This window comes from Penicillium atrosanguineum (genome assembly GCF_028827265.1).
Source record: "Penicillium atrosanguineum strain IBT 20685 chromosome Unknown utg000006l_segment0_segment0, whole genome shotgun sequence".
Classification (NCBI taxonomy): Eukaryota; Fungi; Ascomycota; class Eurotiomycetes; order Eurotiales; family Aspergillaceae; genus Penicillium; species Penicillium atrosanguineum.
The window spans coordinates 2627073-2648597 of record NW_026623138.1 but is presented as its reverse complement, the minus strand read 5'-3'; the positions used below and the strand labels follow the sequence as shown (position 1 = coordinate 2648597).

At 49.2% G+C, this 21525-nt stretch overlaps 9 protein-coding genes across 9 annotated transcripts; 4 read left to right on the top strand and 5 right to left on the bottom strand.

Annotated features, from left to right (window-relative positions):
- Positions 1 to 461: 461 nt before the first annotated feature.
- On the bottom strand, positions 462 to 2330 carry N7443_008150 (MFS transporter; the record flags this gene model as incomplete). Its single annotated transcript, XM_056888206.1, has 5 exons — positions 462 to 566; positions 630 to 728; positions 789 to 1567; positions 1623 to 2052; positions 2154 to 2330. The coding sequence occupies 5 exons, from the start codon at positions 2328 to 2330 to the stop codon at positions 462 to 464; spliced, it is 1590 nt and encodes a 529-aa protein (XP_056739897.1).
- A 1949-nt stretch (positions 2331 to 4279) lies between these two features.
- Positions 4280 to 5264, bottom strand: N7443_008149 (alpha/beta fold hydrolase; the record flags this gene model as incomplete). Its single annotated transcript, XM_056888205.1, has 3 exons — positions 4280 to 4453; positions 4503 to 4853; positions 4902 to 5264. 3 exons carry the CDS (start codon positions 5262 to 5264, stop codon positions 4280 to 4282), a joined length of 888 nt encoding a protein of 295 aa, XP_056739896.1.
- A 241-nt stretch (positions 5265 to 5505) lies between these two features.
- Positions 5506 to 7308, bottom strand: N7443_008148 (MFS general substrate transporter; the record flags this gene model as incomplete). The annotated part of the gene is made up of 5 exons (XM_056888204.1): positions 5506 to 6310; positions 6371 to 6539; positions 6594 to 6872; positions 6938 to 7014; positions 7082 to 7308. 5 exons carry the CDS (start codon positions 7306 to 7308, stop codon positions 5506 to 5508), a joined length of 1557 nt encoding a protein of 518 aa, XP_056739895.1.
- Positions 7309 to 8241: 933 nt separating this feature from the next.
- On the top strand, positions 8242 to 10377 carry N7443_008147 (putative copper amine oxidase; the record flags this gene model as incomplete). The annotated part of the gene is made up of 3 exons (XM_056888203.1): positions 8242 to 8570; positions 8625 to 9201; positions 9271 to 10377. 3 exons carry the CDS (start codon positions 8242 to 8244, stop codon positions 10375 to 10377), a joined length of 2013 nt encoding a protein of 670 aa, XP_056739894.1.
- Positions 10378 to 11078: 701 nt separating this feature from the next.
- N7443_008146 (transcription factor domain-containing protein) lies at positions 11079 to 13322 on the top strand (the record flags this gene model as incomplete). The annotated part of the gene is made up of 3 exons (XM_056888202.1): positions 11079 to 11085; positions 11182 to 11900; positions 11961 to 13322. 3 exons carry the CDS (start codon positions 11079 to 11081, stop codon positions 13320 to 13322), a joined length of 2088 nt encoding a protein of 695 aa, XP_056739893.1.
- Positions 13323 to 13825: 503 nt separating this feature from the next.
- abnA (putative extracellular endo-1,5-alpha-L-arabinase) lies at positions 13826 to 15014 on the top strand (the record flags this gene model as incomplete). Its single annotated transcript, XM_056888201.1, has 4 exons — positions 13826 to 14101; positions 14185 to 14661; positions 14725 to 14810; positions 14879 to 15014. 4 exons carry the CDS (start codon positions 13826 to 13828, stop codon positions 15012 to 15014), a joined length of 975 nt encoding a protein of 324 aa, XP_056739892.1.
- Positions 15015 to 15242: 228 nt separating this feature from the next.
- N7443_008144 (class II fructose-bisphosphate aldolase) lies at positions 15243 to 16253 on the bottom strand (the record flags this gene model as incomplete). The annotated part of the gene is made up of 4 exons (XM_056888200.1): positions 15243 to 15510; positions 15565 to 15688; positions 15739 to 16118; positions 16171 to 16253. The coding sequence occupies 4 exons, from the start codon at positions 16251 to 16253 to the stop codon at positions 15243 to 15245; spliced, it is 855 nt and encodes a 284-aa protein (XP_056739891.1).
- A 349-nt stretch (positions 16254 to 16602) lies between these two features.
- N7443_008143 (uncharacterized protein) lies at positions 16603 to 18710 on the top strand (the record flags this gene model as incomplete). The annotated part of the gene is made up of 5 exons (XM_056888199.1): positions 16603 to 16775; positions 16839 to 16842; positions 17000 to 18575; positions 18624 to 18630; positions 18689 to 18710. The coding sequence occupies 5 exons, from the start codon at positions 16603 to 16605 to the stop codon at positions 18708 to 18710; spliced, it is 1782 nt and encodes a 593-aa protein (XP_056739890.1).
- Positions 18711 to 19525: 815 nt separating this feature from the next.
- On the bottom strand, positions 19526 to 21164 carry N7443_008142 (Cysteine desulfurase; the record flags this gene model as incomplete). Its single annotated transcript, XM_056888198.1, has 5 exons — positions 19526 to 19666; positions 19723 to 20133; positions 20190 to 20748; positions 20800 to 20916; positions 20977 to 21164. 5 exons carry the CDS (start codon positions 21162 to 21164, stop codon positions 19526 to 19528), a joined length of 1416 nt encoding a protein of 471 aa, XP_056739889.1.
- Positions 21165 to 21525: the final 361 nt, after the last annotated feature.

The following is a 21525-nucleotide window of genomic DNA, read 5'->3' as shown; positions in this document are numbered from 1 at the left end:
GGGTTCGCTCTCTGCACTATGCAGTACCTCCGCATCAATCTGTCGAGGGCCATACGTCGACCCCGCTACCTACAATAAGTGCTTGTCCGAAATCTCACGTAACTTGATTCATGTCGAACTGGTGTTTGAAATTGTTGAAAATGGTCCTTATTTTGGAGCAATCTCTGAAGGATTGCATATTTCTTGTTCTGGTTTTGAATTGCCGTTTTAATTGTTCTACTTGAAGCGATAGGGCTAGCCTCGCGCTGCTGGAAACCTTCATCTGTCCACAGTCCCAACAGTGAGACACTCAAACTCGGCCAAAAAAGCCAATGAAAGTCAGTCACTAGACACAACACATTTCCTACTGAGCGGCAACAGGGCGACTCTCAACCAGCCAACAGCTAGAATTGATATCTTGGTAGTGTCTTCTCCAACTGATTTATTCGCGAGATAGATTGACTGGCCTGTTCCATACATTTTCAGCTGCTTCGCCGGCCGTAGGGCTCGAATGGAAGTACAGCGGATACAGCCGCCATGACAATGTAGAGAGCGGCACAGATGTAGATCGGGACTGGTGTATTTGTCTATTGGAAGCATTAGTAAAATGATAACAAACGGGCTTCAAAGAAACGGATATTGGAACTCACATCCGCGGCTTCCCCTACCACTGCACTGACAATGCCCATAATTCGATTTAATCCAATGGCAACTCCATTGCCAGTCCCGCGATGAGCTGATGGGAAGACCTGGTAAAAGACCATTAGACGTCAAACTACGGCAAAAAATAGTATCTGGGATAACCATACCTCTGGTGTGTACGCATAGAGCGTACCGTAATAAATATTGAGGCAAAACGAGATTGCGCATGAAAATCCGACATTTTCACTCTCAGTGCGTACCTGAGTGTAGCAGAAAAAGAAAATCATGGTCACTAAAGCACCTATAATCATAGTGCCCCGGCGACCCCAGAACCAGGGGGAGCGACACATCAGTCCCGCTAGAACCGGACCGAAAATACTGCATGTGTTGTTGATCGCATAGTTTCTCCAGGTTATGTAATCGCTCGATACTCCGAAGCTAGCACCACGTGATGCGAGATAAGTGGGCAAAAACACGTTGTATAACGGGTAGGCAAGTCCGATGAGAAGCCAGGAAAACCAGACCAAAGAGGTTGACAGCCCCATCTTGCGAGTCGCATAAAGCCCTTTGAAATGGAAAGTCAGTTCCTTTGGTGACATCAGTCGTTGGAACATTCCAACTGCACTTGTCTTGCGAGTCTGAGAGGGTCCATAGGCTTCCAGCCGTTCGATAGTAAGGCTGCAAGGGCGGTTGTATCGGGTAGCAATGCTCTGAAGGACACGAACCGCATCTGCATCTTTTCCTTCGGCAATGAGAAATTTGGGCGTCTCCTGTAACCTGATTATGGTAATGCGCAAGATGGAGAGAACAAAGACAAAGGCTCCAGAAGTGTACCAGACGTAGCGCCAGCCTTGATTGTTTGCTCTAGTACACGTCGCAGCATCTTCGCAGGAGAAGTTCGGAAGGAAAGCCCAAGCAAATAGGCCGGCAATCAGTTGGCCAAGGCCTACATAAAGGTTAACAAATCATTCAAGGAACTTTCATCGGATTGGGTGTCTTACCCCACCAAGCAGCCATAAGAGTAAGGAGCCATTGCTTTTTGCTCGGCAGATATTCCAAAAACACGGTGGTATCGAGTACCAAATTTCCTCCGGCGCCGAAAGCGCTCAAGCAGGTAAACAGACCCAGGGTAATCCAGGATGGCGAAGCGCCCGCGACAACGGTGAAAGTGCCCGAGACAAAAAGCGAGACATTAAAGGCAAAGCGCCGTCCGATTATATCGGCAGAGAAACCCCAGAAAATGGCGCCGATGAGCATACCGACATAGACGGCAATTGTCAGGCCAGTCTTGTAGCTGGGTTGAAACTCTTTTCGAGCTTGGGTAGAAATGACAGACTGGATCAGCAGAATAAGAGAATCAACGGCGTAGCCGAACCCGTTCAAGCAGAATAGCTTCCAGTGGTGGGGCGTGAATCCAATCTCATCGATGGTCTGAAGCGAACAAGATCTGTCAGTTTACCCAATTCACGTTCACGATCAACGAGGAAGTGGTTCTCCGGCGCAGGGATAAAATGGGAATTGTCAAGACTCACATCATTCACTAGGCCCATCTTTGCCGCCAACACTGCATCCACGCTTTCTCCGCCCAGTAGGTCGTTCTCTCCATGGCGAATGGAGCGATCCTCCTCCAGTAAAGGCTCGATCGGCTTCTTGCCTTTGTCCGTGATACTGGGCGGCGCGAGTGTTCCCGCAGACTGCTCCAAGTCCATGCTGCTTGAACGGAGGAATGTCAATGTTGACAATGTAGCTTGTACTGAAATGAAGAAACAGCACGACAGCTGGATTCAATGAGGGGAAGAGGGGGACTCGCGCTTGATTTATTTATCCTTGGAAAGATTAGCGAATCTCTCTCGCGCCAAGTTACTCTGTTTTCATTCGTGCGGACTCCTTTACATTCAGCATTTCACCCGCCTCTTCACGGCGAGGCAGGCTAAGAAGACATCGCCGGCCACGCCGATCGTTGATTGGATGTCAGCGAGGCCCGTGGCAGAGCCGACTCTGGGAGGCCAATTAGAGGGCCAGAAATACTGGGAAAAGTCGTTTTGTGACTAGCCGCAAGTAGTAAGGATTTCTTTTTGTCTTTCCCGGGAGGGGGAACAAATCAAGGGGGCGGATAAGAATGAGCCGACAGATTAGTCGCGTGCTTATCTTCGGCTTTGCCCATCCGGGCCTTCAGTGAGAGTGTAGTGATCTTGTAGTAATCGAAATAGTAGTCATGGGCAAAGCTGTAAAGATTCCAAAAAAAACTTTTTCCCGATCCTTCAACTTGATCGGCTCCAGTGGCATGCGCCGAAATCGTGTCCTGGCCGTGATGGGTCTTTAATAATTATTGCGTATGGGCCGCAAGGGAACTGTCTGTTACTGCTCTCCCGCGACCTTGATGTCACTCACATATCTAATATACTTCGATAATATTTCTCCGGCGCGACATGTTCTAATATCCGAATGCCGGGGCACGTGCTCTCATTGAGGTGCGTTCATGCCGACCGTACACCAACTCCTTGATAGTCCTTATGTATTTTCTTTCTTCTTTCAAGGGTCTTGTTACTTTGACGGAGAGGGGCCGAGTTTCTTTACGTAGTTATGTGATTAGCGATGCGCCATAAGATTTCTTATCTGGTACTTTGTACTATGTACCCCGCACGAATAATAGTAGTCGTAGTGATATAGCGGGAAGACGGACTTCGACGGCCAAGAAAATTATTATGATAACCTGGTCGTCACTTGAACCCAGACATGATATCATATAGCCATTCTATCACAGGGTTCGACGATTTAGCCCGGATGAGTTAATAATAGATGTGTGGGGACATTTAAGATCTTAACCCGGTCTGAATCTATGCTTTATTAAATTGGTGTCGATCACGTGTCTTGATCTTCTAAGAGCCTTTCCTTTCATTTGCATAGAAAAAAGCGGCGTGTGATTTGCGTCTCTGCAAAAGTGGTGGTTTATTTACTGGCCGTGATTCTTCGAACTATTGAGTAACGCTGAAAGTCAAAGGACAAACTAGCTCCAAATTGTCACTACATTGTTCGGTGAAGGCTATCGGGCTGCGCGGGGGGCGTTGATCGTGAGATGAGGATCCTGTAGTATGCATGTCCACTACGCCTTCATGAGTTCTTGGGAGTGTGTATGTGTGTTGCTGGCGCCCAGTCTGCGTTGCCAGACAGCCATCGAGCAATTACAATTCCAATATGTATCTTTGTCGCTACAGCCAATGTAATTTTCAGGTAATACAGTATAATAGTCGGTAATGTAGTACCAGATCGAAGGTAAATTTTCAACTGTAAGTAATCTATAGTTGTTGAGCTATAAAGTTTTAGTTTGAAGGGGATTTGAATGGGATTTGGGGTGGCGGTGAAGGGGTGAAATAGGTTATACTTACTTTCCGTGAACATCCAGTTTGTGCTTTCCAGCTCCTCAAAATCATCCGAAGCCAAAATTTATACGTTGGCAAATACCTAGGTATTCCTCTGCATCACTGTTATATCCTACCCAATTCCCTTGAGCTAGATAACTCGGCACACAAAATTTGCTAATTTGATTCCTTTTCATATTCTCTCATTCTCTTTGCTTAATATTCACTGACGACACTTTACAGACTAGGGCGTTCCAATGCCCTGCTGGTATTCAGTACAAACATGCTATGACGGAGAATCATATATACTTATTGATGAAGTCCGCAATTGCCTTATTCACCTCTGTGGGATGAGAGGAGTTCAGGAAATGAGCACCCCCGTCTACTGGCAACAGACACGCATCTGGCGATTGATTAAAAAGCTTGATTTCTTCCTCGGCATTGGCCACTGAGTATACAGCATCCTTGGTACCCTGGGCCTGGTTAGATATGGACGATTGAACGGAACAGAGAGGAACATACATGCAGCCACAGTACTGGGCATCTAATATCGGAGAGTCGAAGATGCAATGTGCCCCGTTCAGCCAGATTTATCGCCGCCATACGAAGTCGCCGACGACCATCATCGCCGCGGTAATTGTCTTTGATTGTCGTTCGCCAAAACTCGCGTTGTCCGGACGAACACTCGTTGAAGCCGATATCAATGAGTGCGTCGCAATATTCATTGTCGGGCTCAAAATCTGGGGTTGCTTTGCTCCTTGTCCATTGGTTAACGAAACCAGCAACAATTGTTGGACCATCCCAGCACTTTAGCTGGCGGCTGCGCTCCGACTCGCTGTCCATGGATGTACCAACAGGAATAATCCCCACAATCTAAAACCATTAGCTGCAAGTGGGCATGGGTGTCAGTGAGAATAGTACCTTTTCTGGCCGTAGCAGCGCCATCTGCACGGTGATCCATCCGCCTTGGCTTGTTCCTAGGACGAATGCACGATCAATTTCCAGGGCGTCTAGAACTTGCAGATTCATCTCCGCCGTATCCCAGTAGGTCCAGTGTTCACGAGCCGTGCGCGTCTGGCCATGACCTAGTAGCTCGATAGCCACAAGGTTGAATTGATCAGTCAGTTCCGGGCTTTCGAACTGATCTCGATACAGCTCGGATGACGTGGTGAAGGCGTTCACCAGTACTAACGTTGGCTTGTTGCGATCGTACTCTCGGTACATCTGGTAGGCGGCATCGATCCCTCCCAAGTGGGCGACATGGATGGTCTTGGTATTAGGCATTGTGACTCCGTTCATTCGAGTTGCACATCTCGCCGTTGCATTAGGTTCGATATTTATGTGGGCTTCTGGGCCCCCGCGCTCAAAGTTTCGCGCGGAGTTAGGGTCAGTGGAGCGGGAGCAAACTTGTCAAGTGAGGGGAAAAGGCCATTACGGTATTCAAGCTGTCGGGGAAATAAGAAAAATATCTAGGTAAGCACTCTCGATACCCGCAATTGCCGTCATCAAGAACCGATCTCGAGTTTTACATCTCTTCAGCTAGTTCTACCACGGGACCAGTGAACCGTCTCTTCCCGCTGAACAGATAATAATACACTGCACCGATGGCGACCCAGCCCATGGTCACCACCACGCAGTAGTTCATGTTTTCTGGTGTCACCGGCATCACAGTCGGAAAAGTGCTAAATACCATTGCCAGCATCAACCACATCATGGCTATCAAATTCACCGTAGGCCCCCATCGTGGTCCCAAATTAAATGCGCCAGTTCCTATTGCACGTGCGATAGAGGCCGAGGTCCGTCGACCATGCATAAACATGAACAGAATAGGTGAGAAATACGACGCATACATGCCTAGGATAGCCATGGAGAGCACGGCATTGAAGGCCGTTGAGCTGCCCAGGTAAATTAGGCCCAGGAGCATCTGCAGAAATACCACAACCAACACCATTCGAACGGGCACCTTCAGAGTCGGGTTAACCACCGAGAAGAATGTGGAGCTCGGCAGGCCACGGTCGCGTGCAAATGCCCATGCTGTACGACTGGTTGAAGTTGTGCCAGCGGCATTGGCCGCCATGGCGATCAGAGAAACAACTAACGAAAGAATCGATGCCCCTGCCAACGAGTGGGTGACATTCAGGAAGAGTTGCATGAACGGAAATCCGACTTTAGACGCAAGAAGAGTCTTGAGATCTCCTAGCCCAAACAGCAGCACGATTGCATATACCAAACCCATGAGGCCGTTAATGGCAACACTTCCCACCATAGCCAAAGGCACATTTCGCGACGGCTTGGGAAGCTCTTCACTTAGATGACAGGCTGCATCATAACTGATATGTGCGGTCAGCTACATCTGTGGATGGCTCTCGTAATCCGGGAAGGTCTCATACCCAAGAAAGGGATATACCGCGCTCAACAGCCCAACCAGCCAAGAGACCCCATCATTTCCCCAACCACTGGTATTTGAAAACTCCGTGAAGACATATGTCGCAGAATGCTTTGATGACATGGCTCCTAGCACGCACACGACTGCTATGAATCCTAACATATGAAGTATTCCTATTTGTCTGTCAGCCACCATACGCGGATCTGGGAATCAATGGCAAGGTTTACCAGCTGCGGTGTTGGTATGTGGCAGAATCTTGGATCCAAAGATATTGATAGCAGCCGAGTAAGCTAAGATCAGCCAATAGAAGAGCATTCCCTGCCATCGAGCCGGAACATAGGTATCAAGGTGATTCATAGTCACCAAGGCCTGCAACTGGAGACCGGCGGCAAAAGCTGCAGATGCAGTGAACACGATTTGACCTCCGATAGAGATCCAGCCGGTGAACCAAGATGCTGTGGCCCGATATGACTCGGGCGTGAGACAATAGACCCAATGATATTGGCCTGACAACCTGTCAGCTCCCCCTGACCGGACGAAGGGAAAGTGCAAGTCTCTAGGGTCACCATACCTCCTGCTGTTGGATATAATGAAGCAATCTCACCGAGCGATAGAACAACAAAGATTGTGCCGATCAAGGCAATGATACTAAGTACAAAGGTCGGTCAACATCGACCCTTGCAAAGCTGAGGAGCCATCAAGCATCAGGACTTACTAATTATAGAAAAGACAGGGTGCTCCCCCGTTGGTCAGAGCAGTGGACACCACCGAAGAGAGGGCCTCCCAAGTGGCCATCAAGGAGATTTGAAGGCATACGATGGACCACAAAGAAAACTCTCTACGAAGTTCTTGCACATGCCCGAGGGAAGCCAACTGCTCCTCATCGCTGATGTGTTTCTCTGGGGCGGCCACTTTGACATCCGAATCTAGTAAAGTAGTCATTGATGCGCACAGCACACAAAGGTGAATCTGATTGATTTTCAAGAGATTCGATTGCAGAAATTACATGTACGGAACTGGGCAGCGCTGCTATATATTCCAGGGCACCTGGGTGGCGGGTCATATGGCTGCCCGTCTCTCTAGCACGGTTGAAGGCCGCACTTTCTTCGTAGCATAGCGGAAAAAAGGGTGCCTGTTAGATAACAAAACTCGCAAGGCATTTGCTAGCTTTGGCTTTAGTGGACTCTTTCAACGACTCGACAGGCTCCCTCATTGGCCCTTTCTCTTTGGACGATCGTCCTTCCCCGCATTCTATCGCGGAAACCGTTCCGGAAAGACGCGGTGGGCACTTTCCTATCATTTCTTATCATTCTTCGCATATTGATTGGAGACATCTCATTATGGAGTGTTATCGCTAGCACGTTGGCTTGGGAAGATCACGGTGAAGGGTTAACAATCGTGAGATCAGAAGAGAATATAGGGCTAAGATCTAACAAGATGTCATTTCTGATTGAGTCACCGGATATGGATGAGATCTAGCTCTGTAGCTTGATTGCCGAACACGAGGTCAATTTCACGAATAAGACCTGAGTTAAAGCGTTACACATTCGACCCTGTCCTAAGGCGTAGATCCAAGCTCATTCCCCAACGGTCGACCGGTATTCTGAGGATATCGTATGAAGATAAAATAGCAAAAGCCTCCTCGATACGTATTGCCAGGGAAATAGGTCGCCACTGCTGGACTTGGTCGACAAGTAACTTGAGGGGAAATGCGGAAACGCGGATTGTTAAGTTTAGTTGACCCACACTGTTGCTCGGAAATCGGAACGGACGGTTTACTAATCCCGAGCATTTGGAGATGCAGCCCGTGGCTAGGTTATTTAAAAACAACTTCTTTTCTTGGTCAAGAGTTTCACATTTCACATCTATACAAAAATGGCGCATCCACTCGCTATCCTCTCCGCAGCGGAGACTAATTTGGCCCGCGACGTTGTCAAGGACGCTCACCCCGATACCGTCATTGATTTCCGAGAGATATTCCTGCAGGAACCCCCCAAGGCGCATCTTGTCGAATTCTTAGCTCTCGAGCATGCCGGTCGCTTGAGCCCAACAACTCCTCGTCCGCCTCGTCTGGCTTTGTGCCAGTATGACGTGATTGGTGCCGACCGGATCCCTCAGTTTCATGAATCCGTGATCGATGTGGTCTCTCGGACACGAGTCAAGCACATAATCGTCGGAAAGCAGCATCATGCCAGCCTTACGCTGTAAGTGTAACAACACCAATATATCCGGAACTTGCTACTCACGACTTTCAAAAGGAACGAATTCGATGTCTTAGTGGATCGGTGCATGAGTTCCCCGTTGTTCCAACAGGCACTCGCAGAGTTCCAGCTGCCAGAAGGGTTCGAGGTTGTTATTGAGCCGTGGCCGTATGGCGGTCTCGATCACACCGATGAGAACCGGCGATTTTTCCAGGCCCTTTGCTTTGCGCAGGATAAGCGATCGGGCAATGGAGATTCCAATTTTTACTCCTATCCTTTGCCAATGATCCCGGTGATGGATGCCCACACACAAGAGATCATTCGCGTTGATCGGCCTGCAACTGGCGGCAAAGATGACGGACTGTTGGAACAGACTTTCAAGCGGGATATCATCGGGCACTGCAAGCCGTCAGAGTACGTGCCGGAACTCCTCTTAGATGGTACTCGCAAGGACCTCAAGCCGTTGAACGTCGTTCAGCCCGAGGGCCCATCTTTCCGGGTCACCAACGAGTCTCTTGTAGAGTGGCAGAAGTGGCGATTCCGCGTGGCATTTAACCCTCGTGAAGGTGCCACCATTCACGACATCTGGTATGATGGTCGCAGTGTCATGCATCGTCTGGCGGTCAGCGAAATGGTATGTGTCTTCCCTCGTTCTCCCTTTGACTAGGATCCGCCCAGATTCAGGCTAATGGACGTCTTTTAGACCGTGCCCTACGCAGACCCACGACCACCATTCCATCGTAAACAAGCCTTCGATTTTGGAGATGGTGGCGGTGGCAATATGGCCAACAATCTCTCCCTGGGTTGCGACTGTCTAGGTGTCATCAAATACTTCGATGCCGTGATCACTCAGCCTGATGGCACTGCTCAAGCTCTGCCCAATGCCATTTGTCTTCATGAACAGGACAATGGCATCGGTTGGAAACATTCGAACTGGCGCACAGGCCGTGCAGTCGTCACACGCCACCGAGAACTGGTCGTCCAGTTCATTATTACTTTGGCTAATTACGAATACGTTTTCGCCCACAAATTCGACCTAGCTGGTGGAATCATAGTGGAGTGCCGGGCAAGTGGGATTCTGAACGTTGTGAACATCGATGCTGGCAAGGTCAGTGAGTACGGCAACGTGGTGAGTGGCGGTGTTCTGGCTCAGAACCACCAACACATTTTCTGCGTCCGGATCGATCCTGCTGTCGACGGTCAGAAGAATTCGGTGGTGGTGGAAGAGTCCCACCCGGTGCCCATGAACGCGGTGACCAATCCCAACGGAAACTTCTACCGGGTGACAAAGAAGACGGTGGAGCGTGCTTCCTGGATCGATGCAGCTCCGCAATTGAACCGGACGATCAAAATGATCAACCCGCACAAGACAAACCCCATTAGCGGGAATCCTGTGGGGTACAAGTTCATCCCACTGGCAACTCAAACGTTGCTGGCAGATCCGGAGTCGGTTCAAGCACGACGGGCTCAGTTTGCCCAGCATCACGTCTGGGTGACCAAATTCCGCGATGGCGAGCTATACGCTGGAGGTAGATATACCCTGCAAAGTCAGAACGAAGTCGAAGGGGTAGCCGATGCCGTTCGTCGAGGTGACGCCGTTGCCGATACTGATGTCGTTGTCTGGAACTCATTCGGTATCACTCACAACCCTCGAGTCGAAGACTGGCCCGTGATGCCGGTGGAAATTTTCCAACTGATGATTCGTCCTGCGGATTTCTTCACCGCCAACCCTTCGATCGATGTTCCGTCCAACAAGAATGGCTCGTCGAGGCTGGCAGACGCGGAATGTTGCCGCAAAGCACATATTTAGATTGCGATGCTTTAGTGACATCTGGGGAGAGCTATACCAATTGTATTTTAGTAAAACGACCATTATTATCTTGCCTTATGGGCGTTCTAGCGAGAAATCATGCAATCAGTCTGATTCATCAAGTTCAGAAGAGTCGTGTATGTCTAGTATTTTCGAAGTTCTATAATATTCAATGAAGATGCCTATATCGCACCTTGTCTCTCCCATAATTGGATAATCCCCCCGTCAGTTAGAGATGCAAAAGAGGTAGAGTAATGTGAGAATACTTTGGAGTGCACAGTGGATGAAGCGAACGAAGTGGAGAAAATGGGAAGTGGAGTACTTCTTATCGCTTCTTATCGTCCTCGGAAAGTTCTTTCCGCTCACCCTCTTCCTTCTACACCGAAATCACGTCGAGATCCCTACCTCGAGGTATCACGTTTGAATGATGATCCCCGACTCTCCCAGACTAGATCATGATGATTCTTCTGCCCAAAGGCCACGAAAAAGGGGGAAATATACTCAAGTCGCCTGGTATGTCCGATTTCCGGCTTCTCTGTGACTATTGGATCTGAATACTAACTAGCCAAGCAACGAATGCAAACGCCGTAAGCTAAAATGCAGCGGAGGAGAGACCTGTGCAAGATGTATGCGAGATCAGATTGAATGTGTTTATCCCGCCTCTCGCCCAGCAGGGCCAACGCGAGAGACTAGAGTCCAGAATGATCGGTACGTGGTGTCTCGCAAACACAAGGATGACCCAGAGATCGTTTCCCTGCACTCCTTATTCGATCATACTGTCTGTGACTAATTTTTATTCTAGAGTTGAGACGCATTTTCAGAGTGTGGATTCTCAACTCGAGACTCTGAGGGAGGAGATGCGGTCTCTTTCCGCGCGTATGTTTGAGCTCGAATCCGCTGGCCCTACTCCATCGTCAAGACTTTCAGCGAGCGGGCCGCCCGGATCTCTTCATCGTATTTTGAATCCTCCGAAATCCCCTATTTATGTCGGCCCCACAAGCGCCGAGTTCGGGCTGAGTCGGCGAGCCAGACCTCTATCTCACGCACGGAGTCACGATGCTCCTGTTGGTGATGAAGATGATGAAGACATTGACTTATCAACCGCCGCTCATAGCCCTGCTCCCTTGGACCGAGACGAGGCGCTAGATGGCGAAGACCCGCTTAGCAGCCTCGGGCTGCTGGAGACTTTGCGCCTGGTGCAGGTCTACGAGGATACTGTTGGGATTATGTATCCCTGTGTTGATTTGGCCAGCGTGCGTGCTTACGTGGTCGAATTTTATCATTCTCAAGATCCAGCATTTGTTAGCGCTTTGGATCTAACGCGACCAGACTCGGATCAGGACTGGTTTCATGCCCGCGACATTCAAGTTCTCAAAATTCTCCTAGCCACCGCTCTCCTGGTCGAATCCCATGGTCGGAGTGAGCGTGCGGCTCAGCTGGCTAATAGTGTCGAAGACCGGTTTGCCAGTCGGTTGAAAATTGCCGAGGTGGACATGAAGGAGATCCTCATCCTCACGTTATTAGTACGTATGCCTCAAACAATCCCGGTTCACAATTGGCTTACACGACGGCATTGGATATAGTCGATCTTCCACTCCTACCGCGATGACGAGGTTATAGCCTGGCGCCTGACTGGCATGGCAGCCCGCGGCAGTATGGAGTTGGGTCTACATTGTCAAGAGACGTGGCAGAAGACCGGGGGCGTGTTTCCGGGTGCTTTGGAATGGATGTGGGCAAGTCGACTATTTTGGTGCATTTACGTACTGGACAGGAAATGGTCATTTGGAACAGGCTTGCCTTTTGCCCTTCAAGACTCAGACATGGACACCAATCTGCCCGAACCCGGGCACTCAACACCCTATCTGACTTGCATGATCTCATATGCCCGTCTCAGCACCAAAATATGGGGCCTTGTTGTTGGTTGGCAAAATCGGTCGCGCGATTCCATTTCAGAAGGATGCGCTTATCTAGATACACAGGTTCAGGAATGGGTGCAATCCATTCCACGGGAATTGCGCTTTGATCCACACTGGAGATCTCCGGCTGGGTCGGGGCAAACCGATCGTGCAATGATGCTTCAGGTGCTACTGGCTCTCCAGGCAAACCAACTTCGAATTCTCGTCTATCGGCAGAATTTGCTTACTAGCGAGCGCATCGCAGAGGATCTGACTGGCGCCTCTACAGCCGTGGAGACGGCGAAAAGCACGGTTCATATGCTAGACTACTTTAGCCGTGTCTCCGACATTTACTTCCAACGGCCTGAACCCTTCAATTACTTCTTGATCTCAGCGCTCGCGGCCCTATTCCTGGCTGTGCTACATGCCCCGGTGCGTTTTAGCCATGCCTGTCGACCCGAGTTCTTTACGGCAGTTGATATGGTGCGCCGCTCGGCAACTCGTGCCCGCACCTCTCGTCGTTTGCAGAAAATCATTCGCAGCCTCAAACGAATCCAACTTAACGTACGATGGCAAAGCAACCAAGGCCGGAAATCATCCCTTGATAAGGGTCGCGCCTCGTGTGCGTTGATTGACCCTCTTTCAACCTCTGACGCCCACCCTCAAGGCTCCTCTCAACCCAAAACGATCGCATCGCGCAATATTCTTGACTCGACGCCACAATCGTCTGCCACGGAGTCGCCATCTACGCATAATGCCTCTAGCCTCTATCAAACATCCGGCATTCCAACTCCTCAATTCTCGTCCGCAACATTCTGGCCACTTTCTCCCGGTACAGCTGGTGAGCCCGATACTAACGGGTGCGAGGATCTGAGTAGTTTCTTCGAGATTGCCGGTGGGCTTTACTTTGACCCTCGAGCCGGCACCGACTTTGCGACCGGAGTGGAGATGGGGATGTCTCACTCTGACGGCGGGCGGGGGCATAATGTTCTAGATGCGTTTCAGGCTGAGGATGAGGCGTTGACCCGAGTCATGGCTGGTTTACTGTGATGGATCCTTCTGCTGCTGACTTCCTCAGCGCCTCCGTATATAGCCATGACCGTATCGGTTAAAAATGAACATGTAGCCAGCCATATCCGCTGATCCTCATATTAACCGACTGAAGAAATCCCCCCGCAATTTCAACATAACAGAAGGCTCCTCAAGAGCCGAGGGCGCTGCGCCACGCGCGCCGCTAATCCCACCAGTCGGTGTAGGATTCTTGCCCTGTTTCATCGCACATACCTATCCACTTAACTCCTCGGTGCTTACAAAACCTGGCTATTTTCATCCCACATGCCATTTACCCCGATCATATCATTCGTTAATGATGAATAGACCCCTTTGCGACAAGGACATCCATCCCTATTCTACCTAGCGTACACTTGGATTTCCACGAATGGGCCTTTGTCCTTCAAAGCTGAGCTTTGTAGATAAAGAGCCGTTTATTTACAATGAAGAGTCCGCTCTTTTTCATCAAGTCTTTTCCTTAGCCTCGTTTCTACGCTTTCTTCATGCCGGCAATTATTTCTCGGGGTTTTATAAAACCTGTGGCCCTTTTCGCGGCTCTGGTACGCGGGTATGCAAACCCTGGCAGTTGTTCAGGGGCCTGCAATGTTCATGACCCAACGTTGATCCAGAGATCGTCTGACAACCTTTACTTTCGGTTTTCTACGGGCAACGAGATCTCTTACGCGAGCTCGTCGTCTATCAAGGGACCCTGGACGGCCATTGGATCTATGTTGCCAGATGGGTCTTCCATTGATTTACCTGGCAATACCGACCTGTGGGTGAGTTCAGCCGAGATACATCCTTTTTCCCCATTTACCAATAGGTTAGTGCTTCCAAAATAAAACGGTTGACCAAAAACCAGGCTCCAGACGCACATATCGTCGATGATCTCTACTATGTCTATTACTCGGTATCTGCATTCGGGTCGCAGGACTCCGCCATCGGCTTGGCAACCTCGGAGACCATGGAGTCAGGGTCTTGGACCGATCACGGTTCCACTGGAATTGTTTCCTCGTCTTCAAAGTCATACAACGCCATTGACGGGAACTTGATTGATGTTGATGGCACCTATTACATGAACTTTGGTTCTTTCTGGCATGATATTTATCAGGTGCCAATGAACTCTGCCGCGACAAAGACCTCCTCTTCCTCATACAATCTGGCCTACAACGCGACCGGTACCCATTCTGAGGAAGGTTCCTATATGTATAAGTATGGAAGCTACTACTACCTCTTCTTTTCCTCTGGTATTTGCTGTGGTTACGACACATCGAGGCCTGCTACTGGAGAGGAGTATAAGATCAAAGTCTGTCGATCGACTTCCGCAACTGGCGCATTTGTAAGTCGCTCTTATCGTGTTTCAGATAGCTCCACTAATCACATCTCTCTCGCTTTTCATTAGGTCGATGCCGATGGCACTGCTTGCACCAATAGTGGAGGCACAACCGTACTGGCAAGCCACAGTACGGTCTATGGTCCCGGTGGGCAGTAAGTCAATCTATACTCTAATTATTTTCTTTGGGATGCCATTTTGAGCATCAGCTGATTGTAACCAGAGGAGTATATGACGACCCAAGTCTCGGTCCGGTTCTTTACTACCACTACGTTGACACAACCGTTGGCTATGCAGATGGCGATAAACTCTTCGGATGGAACGCGATTGACTTTTCCAGTGGATGGCCAGTCGTTTAAGTAAGAGGAAATGCCTTTTTCTTGAGCGTGATTGCACACGTGTTTTTCTGCATATTTCAAATTAGTTACTCGCTTAGTTGTCGCGTAAGGGCCGCTTCAATCTAACTTTCTATGTATTTCTTCAAAAATAATTCGACACAGCAAATATTGTTAAGGTGATATATAAATGGATACAAAATCTACTCGAACCTTCTTCGGTTCAACTTTCGCTGGTGGAAGGCGTCTCATCTATGCTTTTCCACTACTGCCAACAATGTCCATCCACCTTTCCATCTCCTCAGCTAAAAGAAGAATACCCTGGCTCATAAGTTCGGTAAAAGGCCTAGTTGCATTAGCCCGCAGGTTGTCAAGCCATGGATCCAGAACAAGCTTGTTAACGTTGATCTTGGTTACTCCCGCCCTGATACATTCCTGGGTCAATTCGGGAGAAAAGTCATTGGTGCCATGCAGCACAAGACGAACTCGACCGTTCATCGTGCTAAAAATCCGTTCTAACCTGAACAAGCCCAATTTAGCGTCATTGTATTCCCACAAGTGTCTACCTACTAACCTTTCCATATCTAACTGTGGCCCCCGTGACCCATAGTCGCCGTGAAGATTGCCGACACTTGGGGCCAGAAAATCAATACCAGCTTCAATGAATTCCTCAACATCCTCTGAGTTGGTCAGGATCCCTAGAAAAACATTAGATGCCATAGCCCATTTTGCATGTCTGTGACCTTACCTCCAAGGTCTCCTGTATCCATTATTCCATCCTCTCCCCCTTCGATCCGGCCGGTCTCGGCCTCGACGGAGATCCTTCGTGTGTGGCAATACTCGCGCAGAACTCGAGTTTTTTCCAAATTTTCCTTCTTCTCATAGTGGCTCATGTCGACCATAATCGAGTCAAATGGAAGGTTGTCCGCCACGTATTTAATTTGATCATAGTCCTGTGCGTGGTCTAAATGAATGGATATAGGGACGGATGCAGACTTGGCCGCGGCCGCGGCAGCGAATACAAGGGAAGGGGTTTGTTTGAGGGAGGATGGAAAGAGCTGAATGATCAAGGGGGACCGCCGCTGCTCAGCAGCTTGCACAAACGCCGTAATGTGCTCGACATTATATCTGACCCAGGTCAGTGGATGAAACCCAGTCCACTTCGATACATAGCACTTACACAATTGCTGCTAGGACGCCGTAGGTGCCTTTTTCGGCCGCAGTCAAGATCTGGTGCGTCTGATTACTGTTTCGCCAGCTCATGGTTCCTAGTACCGCACGACTGAAACAATTGAACTGTGTTGGCAGCTACGTGGCAGCGCAATCATGCATGATTTATATGCCGAGACTCTCTAATTGAGGAGAACCGTTATTTGACCCCGTGTCGAGTTGCAGTCCCACATGGTCCAGCCTTGGAGATTTGCTCCGGGTTCAGGGCGATCATGCCTCGAGACGGTCCAGATGTCTTGACGAGAAACTTTGGGGATATTGGATTTTTGACAGAGCCATCATACTTTCAGAATAGAAATGTTCACTGTTCGGGAGGAAGTTGGGCTCTACATATGGACTCATCATCTATGAGCACTTCGGTAGCACTTCCGTTACTTTCAAGATGGCTGCAGCGTCGTGTTGCGACCGGCCTCTCGGCTACACGCTGCGGGGGTTCTCCACTGGAATGAATGTATCCCGCTCATTCGTCGAGAAAGGGGCGCTAACGTGTGCGCCTCGCGACGCGCTCAAACCCACCATGCGAATCTCCCCGGTTTTTTTCCCGCGTGACGATGGGTAAAGCCCAAGCAGTTCGACCGAGAAGGAAATCACGGGGACGCGGCCTACGGGCAACTACAGGCTGGTATGTGCGCGCTTTCAATTTTGGAGAATTTCCACTGAAGTCAAGATAAGCGTTATCTGCAAGAGAAGACATGTCAAGTGTGACGAGGTAGGCGGACCTCCCTTGCTTCCCAGTCCGATGGTAGACATGAGAAACAGGATGCTAAGTAGATCTACAGGTCCAGCCCCAGTGTGGACCCTGTGCAAAGGGACAGCGTCCATGCGTCTATGGATCTCAGGACCCTTCGCGCAGCTGTCCCTCCACGATAAATGCGTCTCAATCGCCGGACAATGATCAAGTGGCCATCCATGAGCCTCTGCGGGTGCTAGTTGATGCCTGTGACCAGGAGCAGCCTCTTCATGATGTTGAATCTCACAACAGACGTCTTCCTGCAATAACGAGATCAGAGAAGGCCAATGTAGCTTCGCCCTTTCTCACTTCCTCGCAATCAGCGTATGGGTACGCTCCCTCGCCGGGGACCGAAAGCTCCGTTTCTACGAGAGTAGCACCTCTCAGCTGGTTCGAGCTCTTGGCACAAGACGCTGCCAACGCCGATGATCGGTTTTTACTATCACCACCGCGGCAATTTCCGCAGAGCCAGGTCAAAGAGGAAGATCCGCAAAACAGTTCCAATCTACAACCACGAAATCCAAGGGAACGTGAAAGCTTTTATGCAGCTGCATTTCGGAGAGACCCAGAAGCCGAAGAACGACTCGTCTCACAAACGACAACAGACAACACAATATGCGATGATCCGTCATCGTGGACCACCGATGCTCCAATAACCTTGTCCAATCTTGAACATCGGCTTTTCACGCACTTTGTGCGAGTTTCTAGCCAGTGGCTCGATTTCTATGATCAAGTGAAACACTTCTCATCGGTGGTACCGCATCTAGCTCTCAGAAATTTGGGATTAATGAGAGCGCTGCTTGCACTCTCCGCACGTCACATGTCTCTTGACCTAGATGGCTCTGAGGGATTCGAAAAATACACCGTTGATCGCAACCTGGCCGTTCAATACTACTTTGAAACTCTTCATTACTTGAACAAAGCTATGCGTCATCCCTCCTACGCTCGCAGCCATGAAGTGATAGCAACCTCCATTCTCATCAGCACCTACGAGATGATTGATGGGTCCAATCAGGATTGGGAGCGACATCTGAAAGGTGTTTTCTGGATACAACGGTTCCAAGACAATGATGGGGAATCGGGTGGCCTGCGACAAGCTGTCTGGTGGGCTTGGCTCCGACAAGATGTCTGGGTTGCGATGCGTGAGCGACGTCGTGTGTTCAGCTTCTGGCAGCCAAAAAAACCTCTATCAATACTGACTTCCAGTGAGCTCGCAAGCCGTGCCACGTTCCTACTGGCGCAATGTGTCAATTATGCATCGAAAGAGGAGCAAGATACCTCGGACTTATCCCGGCGCCTTGGACGTGGCAGTGAGCTGCTTTATTTGCTTCAGGAATGGTACGATCATCTGCCCTCTGAGTATAACTCTCTTCCTATAGTTTCTCACACCGACACATTTCCCCCCATCTGGGTTCATCCCTCGCCTTACGCTGCGGCTTTACAAATCTACAGCCTTGCTCGCATTTTGGTAATTCTCAATCGCCCTTCCACTGGTGGCTTTGAAGATTACCGAGCTGCACAAAAGCTTTTGACTATGTCCGTCAATACGATATGTGGAATTGCTCGAACAATTGATGAACAAGATCATCCAGCAAGCATTGTTTCCCTTCAATGCTTATTTGGAGGTCAGTGTGCGTACAAATGACTAGGGCTCATTCACTAATTCATACCAGCTGGCATGTGTGTTTATACTCCACATGAACGCCTGAGTCTTCTGAATCTGCTTGATACTTGTCAGCAGCGAGTACACTGGCCCCTAATATCTCTGCGTAAGGAACTTGAGATTGAATATGGCAGGGATGAATTTTCTGCATGCCACAGCTGAAGGCGACAAAGCATAACCATGGTAGCCAATTGTCGCTTCGCATCTAGCTCTCGTCCTTGCTGATTCGTACGAAGGAATGATTACCGTTGCTAAGATAAGGGACTGTTCTTCTCAGAATCATGGCAAAGGGGTGGGGACCCTACGCTGCATCAATTCCAACGCCATTGTGTTTCTAGCTGCAAGTCGAAGACCCCTACGATCCTGTACCATCTTTAAGCATATTCTTTCCTATTTAACCATAAACTTTGAGAACTATCTTTCAGCATAGGTTATCTGGGAAGCATTTATGACGGAAGCTGTTTCTAGGCAATCATAAATGGAGGCTTACTTCTTTATTTTCACTGATAGGTCATTTCTCATTGTACACCCGAGTCGACTGAGGCATCCTAGAAATAATACTAAATTTATGTTATAGACACATTGGTTCATCAACTATGTCTTCATCCTTGTTTAAAAGTCAAGGCCCGAATCTGCATTCATTGTTCTGTGAGGCATGCTGGTATCCTCAACCCTCATATCACTTGGGACTCACCATTGTGGAGCCATGGAAGTCATAATGATTGGTCTTTGGGCTCTGAGACAAACAATTATCTATTGACGATGCGTAAAGATCTCTAAAACCTTTCAAACTTCCAAGACGATTGATTCGACTCATATGGCGAGGGATTCATTTGTGTCGGAAGGTATACACATGTGCGAACGTGGCACCACCTTCTACAATGTGGAGGTACATCAAATGTGGAGGTGGTATCACTCATCCAGTAAAAATCTAGCGCGACGACGAAACCAGATGTGCAATAATAGGAAGACAATAACGCCCAATGCCAGCATGGCCGATATCACGGAAAATCCCATAATGTACTTGGGGGTATCGGAATCCGGAAACAGGTACTGAAACCCTAATCAGTATCTTCCAAAGTCCAGTATTTTCGTTGAGAGGAACTCACCGAGCCATATATTTGGGCCAGATTTCCCAAGGCATTGACCAAGGCCAAACTCACGCCTCTCGCCTGTGGGTGCAATCCAGCAAAGGCTGATGATGCATAGGCCAATGTTCCTCCATTTGTGGCCCAAAGACCAGTGGCCATCAGGACGAGTAGAACATATCTAGCCGTATAGTTGTATACTGCACAGACGATAATGGAGCATGCCAGTGAGAAGGCTAGCCACGCAGCAATGATCAACCCCCTCCAGCTTGGAACCTTGTCACTGATGTAAGCCGTGATGGCAGTGCAAACAAACGCTACACCATAAATTGGGATTGTTAGATAGTTGATCTTCTCCGTTGAGGCATCGCCAAAGAGACCCTTGATCAGGGTCGGGTAGAAATAGGTTAGCGTGCTTGAGCCAACGATAACCTATATTACCAAGTAGTCAGAGGCAAATTCAGATTGGTTGAAAGAGTGGTGATTACCATGTAGCCCACAACAAAGGCCCAGGTACGCCAGTCCCTCACAGACACCTTGACGGCCTCCCAATTGCTCAGGTGCTCACTGTCATTAGTAACGGCAGTGACGTTCTCGGTCACTAGACGAGCGACTGCAATGTGTCTCTCTCGTTCTGAGAGGCGCCTGGATGTTGCAGGGAAGTCAGGAAGTATGAAAAGAGAAATCAACGCAACCCCAATTGTTGCAGCACCCTCCACAATGAATAACCATCGCCATCCTCTGATTCCATATGCACCTTCGAGTTTGTCAACAATAACAGCAGCGAGTAACCCTCCAAATGCCCCTGACAGAATTGCTGCTGAGATATATACGCCAAACCTTTTGGATTGTTCGGTTCTTTTGTACCACGATGAGAGGACGAGAAGAACGCCGGGAGCGAAACCGGCTTCAACGCATCCAATGATGACTCGAAGCACAATGAGGTGCTTGAAATCTTTGATTACTGCCATAAGACATGTAAGTAGCCCCCAAATGACCATTATTCCCGGAAGGAAGAGCGACGGCCGTGTGCGACCTAGAATGAGACTTTGGATATGGTTAGAGGTCTTGCATAGGAAAGAGTGCATCCTGACTAACTTGCTTGGCACTTCGAAAGCCACATAACCAACAAAGAATACTACTAAAGCAATTGAATAATCGTTGGAATTTAGTTTGAGATCTGTTTCCATGCCCGATATCTTTGCATTTCCGATGCTGCATTGGTAGATTGTTAGTGGACCAGTCTTGGAGAGAGCGCACGATGAGGCCGCATACTTTGTGCGATCCAAGTAAGACAGCAGGTACATGATCCATATTGTCGGCAGAAGGGTAAGATCAATCTTACGGACCAGTGCCTGTTCTTCCTCGGGGGTAAAGGTTAGTGTTTCTTGAATGCTGGCATGTTCAATCTCCTTGGAGGAAATGTCATTCTTGGTATTATCCTCGAGATCAGTGGAATCCATGGTTGGTATAAATTTCGACATAGAGAGGCTGCGGCAAAATGTGTTCAATCGCAATGATAGCACATTGCTTGCTTGTAATGCCGGATATTTATGTGCCCCTTTCTAGTTTCCTGGCACGGGGTGTGGTTGCGCACCTGCGCCGCCGCTCGCACCATGGACAACTTTGAAATGACGGAATGAGGGACTAGTATCCATCATCCCATACCGCAGACATAACCCGAGTGCCTGTTTGATGCTAGCTCTGGGGATGAACGGTCCATCTCCCCATGCTCCCCGCGTTTTGCTGCACGCTGTCATTGGTGAATGGCCTCGGCCCGTGGCACTCGGAAGGGTGAAGGTCCACTTGACATCGTCTCGAGGC